General features: G+C 46.3%; 1 protein-coding gene across 1 annotated transcript; it reads left to right on the top strand.

Annotated features, from left to right (window-relative positions):
• Window positions 1-6: 6 nt before the first annotated feature.
• ACVR1B (activin A receptor type 1B) lies at window positions 7-10,340 on the top strand. The gene is made up of 8 exons (XM_085315652.1): window positions 7-1,254; window positions 2,559-2,807; window positions 3,691-3,921; window positions 4,318-4,485; window positions 5,066-5,222; window positions 5,723-5,847; window positions 6,462-6,592; window positions 7,065-10,340. Exons 1-8 carry the CDS (start codon window positions 942-944, stop codon window positions 7,188-7,190), a joined length of 1,500 nt encoding a protein of 499 aa, XP_085171778.1. The 5' UTR covers window positions 7-941; the 3' UTR covers window positions 7,191-10,340.
• Window positions 10,341-11,404: the final 1,064 nt, after the last annotated feature.

Here is an 11,404-nt window from a genome sequence, read left to right on the forward strand (position 1 = left end):
CTAAGTGGTGTTTGTATCTCCTAAAACATTTCTTCAAACTCTCTACCTAAAAGACGTTCTGCAGCGGGGTGAGTACATGTTCCTGAATCCCTCTGGGGAGACTGAAAGATCTGATGAAAGCCGAGGAAAATGCTGCATGCTGCTAACCAAGCCCCACCCTGCTTCTTGACACTGTTGCATGGCTCTTTGTTCCCAAGGATGGCGACGCCTGGGGATTTGCTTGTAGCTTTCTTTCAGGCAGCTTGAGAAAAGCACAGTGACAGCTGGAAGGCTGAAAAATGTGGGAATCTATCTTGGAGTTTCTCCTTCACTCTTTACCCAAATAGTCTTCATGGAGAGCAGGCAAAAAGCCAGGAATGTGTTTGACCCAAGGTAGTGTCTTGGATCAGAAAAGCAGTTACTAAAGAAGTGGCTGATCTAGTTGGGTGTAGCATGCTTGGCTTGTATAGTTGGTTTGGATTGGTTTTGTTTTGGCATCTGTCAGCTGTTTGTTGTCTCATGGGAGTTGAGGTCCTGGACCCCAACTAATCTATGATGGGTGTCTGTCTTTGGCATAGGTGAAAAATCCTGGATGGGGGAGTTCAGGTGAAATAAAGTATGTTAGCTGCTGTACGTCGTTTGTTTTTTCTCTTCCCCTCCCATCTCTCAAACTGACTTGAATTCTGACCCTGGATTGAATTGGGAATGGATCTTGGTAAGATGTAACTTAATTTGCAGAGATGAGTCTGGTCATCTCAGTTAGTCGTTGTGGCAAGGACAGGAAAAGGGTTGTCTGGATGATCATCTTCTAGGAGGCTCTTTGGCTTCTGGGGTTGTACTTAGATTGGGTTCCATGAATTCTCACTTGTCTGAAATACTGAATATTACTTGTCCTGCTATTAAAGCTGGTACTTCTTGACCTTGAAAATGGCCTGTCCCAATTGAAACGAGAATTCCAAAGCATGAAGTTTTCTTGTTTTTTACATTTAGTTTCTGGTAGGTTTTCTGGAGGTCTTCTCATCTTGATTTTTGCAGCTTTGACATGTTTGTGCTCCAACTGCAACCAAGCAAATTCCACATGTGAAACAGATGGTGCGTGCATGGTCTCTGTCTTTAACCTGGATGGTGTTGAGCATCATGTTCGGACCTGCATTCCTGAAGCGAAGTTGGTTCCTGCTGGAAAACCCTTCTATTGTCTGAGTTCAGAAGACCTACGTAATACTCACTGCTGCTACTCTGATTTTTGCAACAAAATTGATTTAATGGTTCCCAGTGGTGAGTAAAGAGCTAAATAAACCTTTCATCTGTTTGAAGTGGGGAGAAGTTGTCTTTTTGGGATAGRGAATGAGGACTTTTTGGTTCTGTTTTCACTTCTTTTCTTAGGTTGCTGTGTGAACTTGAGCGCTCTGTTTATTTCCTTGTTTTGCAAGGTGGAATAATGACTAAAATGCTCCAGATCAAAACACGAAGCTGTTTGAACTCCCCTGTAGCAGACAAAATGTCACCAGATGATCTGGTTATACTTCAGGGTAGAAGCTTCCAAAGTTTGAGGTTTTACTTCCGTGGTTCTTGTTTTTCACCTTCTCTCAGTAGCTCCATATTAAAGTGTCTGCTTTCACCATATTGGCCCTGCTGGTAATTTCCTCGCAGACTTCTAATATGTTCATCTGCAGTTAACACAAGCTTCTGCAGCAGGGTGCTGTGTGCCTGCAGTGGCCTGAGGACAGCGTGTGTTCTCTGGGCACAGCTCGGATCCCTTTTGTGGTGCTGAGTTGTGCTGCAGCCTGCCTTTTATCTGATAGAATTGCTTTCCTTCTTTTTAGGACTGAAGAAAATTTTTTCAGTGATGAGCCATGAGTATGGGAACATTGCAGCAACCTCTTCACAATAAAGTGTAGGGAGGGTAGAGGGATGCCTGAATCCTAAATACATGAGGAGGAAGCGGCCCTGCCTCTGAGTGAGGGTGTGGGAAAATTCTGCTTCTAATTTCTGGAACAGAGAAGGCATATAGTACTTCCTCATACCTCTTCCCTCTCCATTTGTAGGCTGTTACTTAGCGGGTCTTGGATCCATTTTCCTTAGGGACCGTAGGGGATCTTATTTATGCTCAAAAAGACAAATAATTGTCTTCAGTTACTGTTCTTCACCACTTTTTACAGGGCAAAAGGGAAAGAGGGAGAAAGGATTCCTTAAAGCTGGCTGATAGCTGGCTTGTTCTTCCACTTAGAGTTCAAGTGGAAAGTAAAATACAAACTATTCTAGCAAAGTCAGCCTAGACTAGGCTCCCGTTCTGGCTTAAATAGCTGGTGCTGTGATCCATGCTCTGACAGTTGAAGCACCATCTGCTTTGGGGATTTTTAACTTTAGTTTGTCTGCATGATTAGTTGATCAATCCCATGTTAACATTATTATTTGACGTGCCATCTACCATCCTGGAACAGCAAGCTAAAATAATCTGGCTCTGAGAGGATAATTAGAACACAAGAAGGTCCTTCAAGAACACTTGTGAAGGAGTCTGCTTTTCTAAAAGTGTCTTTTTTTTTCCTCTCTCTCTCTCTCCTCTCCTTCCCCCTCCCAAGGACACTTGAAAGATAATGAACCGCAGTCAAGCTGGGGTCCTGTGGAGCTAGTGGCAGTGATTGCTGGACCCGTCTTCCTTGTGTTTGTTGTCATGATCATAGTAGTCTTTGTATTTCATCACCATCAACGAGTCTATCACAATCGGCAGCGGCTGGACATGGAAGATCCCTCTTGTGAAATGTGCCTGTCGAAGGATAAGACCTTGCAAGATCTAGTCTATGATCTCTCCACCTCTGGCTCTGGCTCAGGTATTAAGATACGACTGGAAATAACAAATGATGACCAGTAACTAATGGAGTAGTCTGTTCTGGGTTCCTCCCTAGTACAGCCTCTAGGCACTGATGTGAGGCCATTGCCTAGTCGTCCTCTTGTCATGGGTAGTATGGAGAGCATATTTTAAATTCAGTCATGCAGCAGACCCTGTAGCCATGGCTCAAAGTCAGTGTTTAGGTATTTCTAGTGCTTAGATTACAAAAGAGCAATTTAAAAGAAGTCATCCTTGGGATGGATATGGGATTTGTTTTATCTATGGCTTTGAACTATAAAAGCAACTGGTTAAAAAACAAACTCTGTAGTAGATGAGAATTGTGGGGTAATCTGCTGAGGCAGACAGGATAACAATCTAATATTCAACCGGGGAATAAACCTTTAGTGCTGCATCTCCTGTAGAAAGTCTTACGGGATCTTTTCTGTGCAGACCATCAGCATGCTGGCTCTAAGTTACATAATACGTGGCAGCTACGTTAGGAGTCCTTTCTCTTAAGAAAAGTTTTGGGGTTTTACTGCCTTTTAGCACAGTCTGTCTTCAGCAAGTTCTACTCCTTGCATATTCAGGCTRAAGTTTCTTTGATCTTCTGCAGAGCACAAGTTCCCCAACTGCTGTGTACCTAATCACTAGTGGTTTGCAAGCTACTTCAAAGTGATATGCAGATGCTGCCCAAACAGCCAAATGGCATGTCCTACACAGAAGCAGGAGCTACAGCCGTTTGCTATTTTGGGTCTTGTTTAGGCTGCTGAGTGTTACCAAATGCAGAACATTCTAGGTTTGATAATGCTGTATTTCAAACTCTGGATTTTCGGTAGTTTCCTTTGCTGTGACAGGCGTTCAGTTCTTCGTTTTCTTGTTCGTAGGCTTGCCGCTCTTTGTCCAACGGACTGTGGCTCGAACTATCGTCCTTCAGGAGATCATTGGTAAAGGCCGCTTTGGGGAAGTGTGGCGTGGCAGGTGGCGTGGAGGTGATGTAGCTGTAAAAATCTTCTCTTCACGTGAGGAGCGCTCCTGGTTTAGGGAAGCAGAAATATATCAAACTGTTATGCTGCGACATGAGAACATCCTAGGATTTATTGCTGCAGATAACAAAGGTAAAATGTGTGTCAGTAGTGAGAGTAGAGGTTCTTCACTAATGTGTGGTCTGCTCTTGGGACTTGTATTTCTTTAGTTGGGTTTACAGTGAAATGGTTTAGAAAAACTCTTGGCGTGCTTTTCAAGTATTAGTTACATATTTGRATGTTTTTTGTTGAGAACTGGTAAAACAAGTGCTGTTGTTGAAAAGTGCAGTAGTACCTTAGCTGCATGTTACCAAGTCATGTTTTGTGTTAATAATCTTATTTGCTTCAGGGTGGTTGTTGACCTGTGGTCTTACCCAACAGCTTTTCTCTGTTTGCACCAAAAAAATAGGATGTAAAATATGTGACTGTTTACTGTYCTGTCCCTTTCTGTGCTGTGCCCATCTGAACACAGTCCTTTTCTTGCTGCAGATAATGGAACATGGACCCAGCTGTGGCTTGTCTCTGATTACCATGAGCATGGATCTCTCTTCGACTACCTTAATCGGTACACAGTGACTATTGAGGGAATGATTAAACTTGCCCTATCTGCTGCTAGCGGATTGGCCCATCTACACATGGAGATTGTGGGTACTCAGGGTAAGAGCAAAGTTTGAAAAGATGCTGTGAATTCTGGAAGGGAGAGTAAAGTGGAATTGTTGAGAAGGACTAATGTGCTGCACAGAACACRTTGGCTGTGTCAGCCCAGATAAATCTCGGCTGGGTCAGTATTGATGAAAAATTGACCGATTGCTTTGTTGGCTGGCTGTGAAGTGGGTTAATCTCAGTCTGTCTCCTGGGAGTTGCATCAGTGCTTCTCATCTGCATCCTAAAACTGGTGCTGCTTGGATGGGATGTTGGTGCAGGCAGTGCCAGCATTATAAACTCCTTAGATCCACATCACCATGTTTGATGCCTGGCGTTATGGAGTCTATGTCCCTCTTGAGGCCTCTGGATGCTACTGCATCAGTGGTACCTTGAAGCRTAAATGGAGACTTTGCTGACAGACAGGCAGCACTTGCTCTTTTCTTCAATGCTAAAGCATATCCAAAAAAAGAAAATACGTTGCAAGACTGAGGGCTTAACTAACACTATGAAATCTGTGACTGCTTCTGCACTAATGAGACTAGCAGGTTTCGCCATACCTTGACCTCTGGTGCTTCTTATTTTGCTCTATTAGGAAAGCCTGGGATTGCTCATAGAGACTTGAAATCCAAGAACATTTTGGTGAAGAAGAATGGCACCTGTGCCATCGCTGACCTTGGTCTGGCTGTCCGGCATGATTCTGTTACCGATACAATTGATATTGCACCAAATCAAAGGGTTGGAACCAAACGGTAGGGAGATCTGTGTTCTTGGTCAGGGTTTGAAGGCATCAGAGTGTAACTAGCAAATGCCTGAGCTCCTAGTGGAGCACTGGTGAAATTTGTTGTCTTGAGCATTTCCAGTGTCATGCCAAATACCAGAATTGTGCTTTGAATTGGTATTGAAGGGACGCAAGTACCATCATCTCCGAGTCCCATCAGACTGAAAGGTACAGGCCAGCTACAYAGACTTTATGTCATGGTATTTCACAACAAGCTTGGCATTCTCAAAGCCTTTGGGGGCTTGTTGTCTGGAGCTTGATGTACTTTTGGACATTTTTGCCTTTTTTCCTATCTTACTGTGTTTTTTTTTCCCCACTTTACTGGCCATTGGGCCCAATTCTGTTCTGATTAAGGCCATAGTGTACCAAGTTTTATCTGCTAAGAACAACTGTGTGGGAAGAGTTGCCATTTATTATTTTCCAGAGAATCTCCTCTCAAAACTAACATGATATTCCTTTTTTATTCTACAGATATATGGCCCCTGAAGTCTTGGATGAAACCATTAACATGAAGCATTTCGATTCATTTAAATGTGCGGATATTTATGCCCTGGGCTTGGTCTACTGGGAGATAGCTCGAAGGTGCAATGCAGGAGGTAGTATCCCATCACCCGTCTGTGCTAGTAGTGTCTGGGTTTCMCAGCCTTGGTGGCTTGTGTCATTCACAAGGTTTGAGGTGACTCTGGAACAGAGTTAACAGAGAAGTGACTCCAGACTGTTGCTAAGTCTGGCCTATGTGAGGAAGTGGGAGTAAATGCTCTGACTGGTAGCTAGTGYTCCTTTGGAGAGATCTTAAGGAAGTGCTGCTTTGGGAAGTACCTTTCTTCCRCGATTTGGTGTTGGATCAGTGTCTTGGCACATCCAGCTGCAGGCAGGCAAGCAAGCAGCACCATTGGGGATGTGACGGCCCTACCACCTTTTTTTTTTTCAGTTGTGACCCTTCCCCCATGGCTGGAGGTGTTGATTGCAGCACACTGACTTTGCTCCAGTTTGGGCAGCTGCTTTTTATTTSCCTGGATTTTTTTTTTCTTACAAACTCAAATCCCTGATTTGAGTCCCCTCACTTCTGTTCTGAACAACTGCAAAGTGTTGACGCATCTCAGCATTGAGTCATGCAGTCCAAACCAATATCAGTCTTCCTTCAGTGAGTGTTCTGGTGGTGATCCATTCTCTAGGAATTGCATTTCACTCCTCTCTTTCTCTCTCTTAGGTATCCATGAGGAATATCAGCTTCCATACTATGACCTTGTACCTTCTGATCCTTCTATTGAGGAGATGCGGAAAGTTGTATGTGATCAGAAATTACGGCCCAACATCCCAAACTGGTGGCAAAGCTATGAGGTAAGATCTGCTTTCATCTTCACAYCCCCTACCCAGTAAGGCAGGTAAAGAGCAAGTCTTGTGAGCTGACTTCCAGTTTTRGGAAGTGTGCAGGGTTATATCGGCATCCACCTCAGCCAGGCAGCAGCTTGGCAGGCAGGCTTGGGTTTGGGGACGAGAATTGCAGGAAGAAGTTCATTGCCCTATTACCTCCCACTGTGGAGGAAGAAAGTGGAAGCTTCCATGCGTCCCTTAAGAGGACATCCTTCTAAATGGCAGTGRCCCTCTGTCAGTGTGCCTGGGAGCTTATGAAAATTATGCAGGCAGGGCTTGTACCAGTTTGCTAAAAAAGCTGAAGATGCAAATTTTAGCACAAGCCTGCCAGTGCTATCCCAGATACTGCATTCACCTTTGATCCCTAGCTCAGCTCTGTAAACACTAGCTCAGCTCGGAGAGGAGGGGACTGACATCTGCTGTTGTGTTTCTTGCCTAGGCGCTGCGGGTCATGGGTAAGATGATGCGAGAGTGCTGGTACGCCAACGGAGCGGCTCGACTCACAGCCCTCCGCATTAAGAAAACCCTCTCACAGCTCAGTGTCCAGGAAGATGTGAAAATCTAGCCCCTGAGCCCCAGCATGAGGAAACTGCACAAAAGCTGCCATGCTAGAGTAGACGTGTGATGGAGGCCTACCTCGTGTTTCTACCCAACCTACTGCTACCAACCAGACAGCGTGACCTACAGGCTGCTAGGTGGGATGAGGAAGCCTATTGAATTGCTCTCTTCCCTACTTGGGTATGAAACAATCTGAAACCTTTTATGATCACCTCCTGACAGCACGAAGACTTGAGAGGGACTTGCCTTGAGGGATCTCAGCCATGGTCGTAACTTTTGCTTCTTTAATGGAAATCCCTGTAAAGTTCAGTGTGTATGGTGCACCCATTGGCAGGTGTTCGCGGCCTGGGTGCTAGGTGCTGGGAGTGGGAAGGGAAACGGAAGGTTTTCTTGCCATACTCTGAGGATTTTTCAGGGACTGGCACATTAATGCAGAAAAAGCATTGAAAAACAAATGGTGCTCCCTTCTGAGAGGCTGAGCCTGGACAGTTCATCAGCTTCATGAAACCATTTCCCTCCTTTTTCTTAAGCTTGAAAAATCCTAAGACAAAAATCCAACTGGCTGTCAGTGTGCGCAATGGTGTATGCATGCGCAAGATGCGCGTGTCCCCTGTGCCTGTTCATCTCCTTCCGTAGACGTGCAGTGTCTGCCTGTAGGGTCACTCATCTCCGTTTGTGCTTTCTGTGCATGTGCAAATCTAGAGTGTCCTTTTTTTTGAGCTGTGCGTGCTGGTGCTCTCCTTGTTCAGTAGTGAGCATTGTCTAGCTTGGACAGGCTGCTTAAAACCAGATCCTTAGCTCTCCTATGGGTGCCTTGCTGTCCGTGCGCTGGCTGCAGGAACGTCCCGTTAGGTTGCCTCACTGCCACCCCCTCCCTTTTTTAAAAAACAAAGCGAAACAAAACAAATGAGGAACTGACTTCATTCCTGGAATCCAGGCTTTTGTCTTGAGCCCCTGGGGTTTATAATTCTTGGTAGCGTAGGGGGATGCCATGGAGCTGAGATGCACGTCAGAGAGCAGGCGCTGCGCCTGGCTGGAAGGAGACTGGGCCACGGGGAAATGGCAGGGTGTTCTTGCAGGAATCCAACTCCCGAGTCCACCGTCAAGGCGTCCTAGCAGGAGCGATCCRTAACTTGAGGCAGACTACTTAGGGTCTGAGCTGCAAGGAGCCTGCAAACTGGTTCTGCTCTGTACCTCCTGGGGGCATTCAGCACTTCACAGGCTCTGACAGTGGGGTGTGGGCTTGGAAATAAATGTCCATCTTTTTAATATACATATATAAATATGTCATAATCTGGAAGTGGCTGTGTATAACTTGTGGGGTGGGGGGAACTGCATGAGTTTTATTTTACTTAAATAACCAATCAGGGTGAAGTAGAGTTGATTAGACTGTTGTCTGCAGCTGGGGTTAGCAAAACCTGAAGTAGCTGAGGGCTGAATCTGTAGCGCTGATTGCAGCACTGAAAGCAATCTTGGAAGTATCAGTTGTTTGTTGGTTAGGTCAGTATCTATGGTATATAATTCTGAAGCCATAACTTTTAACTGGAGTGGTTTTGATTATTTTTTTATTTTATGGGAGGGTCTGGATTTTAACTTTTTTTAATGTTGTTAATTCTTTATAAGAGAAGAAAAACAATCTATAATTATTACCTCTCAACCTGTTTGTTTGTAAAGAAATCACTGCAAAAAAGGAAAAAAAAACCAAATGCACGCAGCTCGATTTACACTGGAACTGTTTCTACTCAAACCTTGAGCCTGCTCTGTAGRGTGAGGTTTCATCTCTGCTCCGGCCACCGGGGTTAGGTTTTTTCTTTTTTAAAAATTTTCTTCTTTTTAAACACTCTGTTTTTGCTGTCTGTGTATCTGTGTGTCTGTCTTCTCCCAGACCCCCATCTTGTCTGTGATTTTTATCTGTGTCAAGTGCAAAGTGTTTTTTGCATCATGTTTGGAGCCATTTTTGCATTCTCCTGTGGATTTTAACTGTCAGGCAGTGCAAAGCTGTCTTGGGAGGGTCTACAGACTTCAGACTGATTCACGGAGCAGTGTGGAGTATACGCTTTGTGAATGTACAGCTTCCCTTCCCTTTCTGATTTGTTCTGACTTGTTTCTCAGCCAGAGGTTACCATGCATCTTCAGTACCGTGCATCCCTTTACCAAACCCTCCTGCATTTAGGAACCTTGGGTGGAGGGCCCTTARGATACCCAGCTGCTGTAACAGGACCCTTGCGATGGCCCTTCCCGGCAGGTCGGGGAGGAAGTCCTAGCGACCGTGAAACAAACTGCCGTAGGAAAGCCCATCACGCTGGTAGGTACGTCTGCCACGCGCTCCTCCGTGAGCGTCACGGATCCTCGTTCCCAAGCACGAGTCTCCTGTTCCTGTCAWCTGTGCAGGCTGCTTCTTGAGGACACTAAAATCAGCTACGTAACTTGCACTGATTCACTCACCCGCTCCTCCTACTGTAGCCACACATGCACCTGCCTCAATGCTATACCAAACAGCAGAGCTGTATCGGACCGGACAGGGCGAGGGCAGGATGGCAGAGTGCCCCCTTCCACGGGGGACTGTAAAACAAGCCTTGTTTGCAGAGACAGATGCCATCACAGGATGGTCAAAACAGAGTAGGATCTGAGATGGAAACGCTAACTATGTAGCATTTATACAGCACTTTTCATGCAAACACGTGCCAGTGAGGTGCAGTTGTTACTTAGCTGACTGGTAGCAAACATAGGAATCGCTGCCCGGCTCTGAAATGTATCCCAGCTCAGAGGTGGCCGCAGCCACTGTTACAGGATGCAACACTGACAGTTCAGGACGAGACTAATGCCGCATCAGTTCAAAACGGGGAGCGGGAGACTTCAGCTTTTTGGGAGAAAATTGCTGGGGAGAGGCAGAGATACAGAGCTCGTGCTTCTCGGCTGTGGCACAGGGTTCATCAGTGGTACGCTGGCTTCAGAACAGATCTCTTGGTACTTATCTGCCCCTTTTATTTGTTTGGTTTTGTACGTTTTATTAGAAATGGACTGTAAAATAGCCACTTAGACACTTTACCTCTTCAGTATGCAAATGTAAATACAATGTAATATAGGAAATCTTTTGTTTAATATAAAACAAGGCTGTCAATTTCTGCTGTACATTATTAAAAGTTTGTTTTATTCATGTGAGGTGTTTTATTCATTGCTGGCTGCAGGAGGTGAGCCGCGTCGTGCGGGGGTAGTAGCGAGYGGCGAGGACCGAGCTGGCACGGAGAGCAAAACCAGGCGCCGCAACGCTCCGCATCTTCGGAGCAGGCTTGGTGGAGGTCTCTCCCTGCAGGACTAAGCTGTCGCTGGGGGTGACCGAATCCTGGATCTTTGTATTAAAGCCTGAGCCCAGCACTGCTTCTTGTAAGCCAGCAGCATCTCAAGCATCTGTTATTCGTCACCAGAAGGGGCCAGAGCCATTTCAGGTCAGCTCCATYGCTCTGTCTTGACCGGTGACGCCGGGGTAAAGCTTGGACTTCTGTCTCTGGTGGAGGTTATAGCCTTAAAAACCCTAAGCAAAGCATTTGGGGAGCTTGTTTGGTCACAAGCAGGCTACAGCTGAAATAMGCTCCCCTGGGATCTTCCCCAGCAGACCTTAGCGTAGTTTAAACGTTCCCCTTCTCTGCAGAGATGCAGCTTGCGTGCGTCTGCTGCGTGTTCAAGAGACGCCGTTACTGTAGCGCAGGCGAGATCACGGCRTGGCAGAGCGGGATTTAAAACTCTGCACGGGGGTAAAAGCTCCAATCAAAGCGTCCCCTGTCTGGGGACTGTAATTTGAAGAAGGAGCGAGTCCTGCAGGAGGTTCTCCAAAACAACCCCCTCGGGCTGCCGCGTCTGCACGGACCAGCAGCTTCAAAGAAGGATAAATTTTAGTCTAAACTGTTCAGCATCCCTATGAAATCCTATTTGCTCGGAGGGTAACCGGTGCTGCTCCAACTGCCTGGGCTAATTCCCCCTAATTAGGGCCTCCTGTGAACGAGCATGTTGTGGAGGGATAAAGGGGAAAATCCGCTGTGCACATTCTGGTGCCCGGGCTACCCCGGGGGCTCAGACGGACGGAATTAGCCCGCTGCGGGGCCGGGGGAGCTGCCATCTGCCCTTGCCCTCCCTGCGCTTCAAGCTCTATTTGCGCTTCCCCACCGCAGTCCTGAGTGCTCGGCGGGCTGCGCGGGGGGAAGCCGTGACCCCATCCCGTAAGAC

Source organism: Rhea americana, unplaced genomic scaffold (assembly GCF_003343005.1).
Source record: "Rhea americana isolate MKP2758 unplaced genomic scaffold, rheAme1 scaffold_432, whole genome shotgun sequence".
Taxonomy (NCBI): domain Eukaryota; kingdom Metazoa; phylum Chordata; class Aves; order Rheiformes; family Rheidae; genus Rhea; species Rhea americana.

Bases quoted from the DNA above. Each gene is read 5' to 3' on its own strand.
- ACVR1B (XM_085315652.1), top strand. From the start codon at position 942: ATGAAGTTTTCTTGTTTTTTACATTTAGTTTCTGGTAGGTTTTCTGGA. The intron at 1,255-2,558 runs GTGAGTAAAGAG...CCCCCTCCCAAG, and splicing joins TGATTTAATGGTTCCCAGTG to GACACTTGAAAGATAATGAA. The intron at 5,848-6,461 runs GTAGTATCCCAT...TCTCTCTCTTAG, and splicing joins TCGAAGGTGCAATGCAGGAG to GTATCCATGAGGAATATCAG.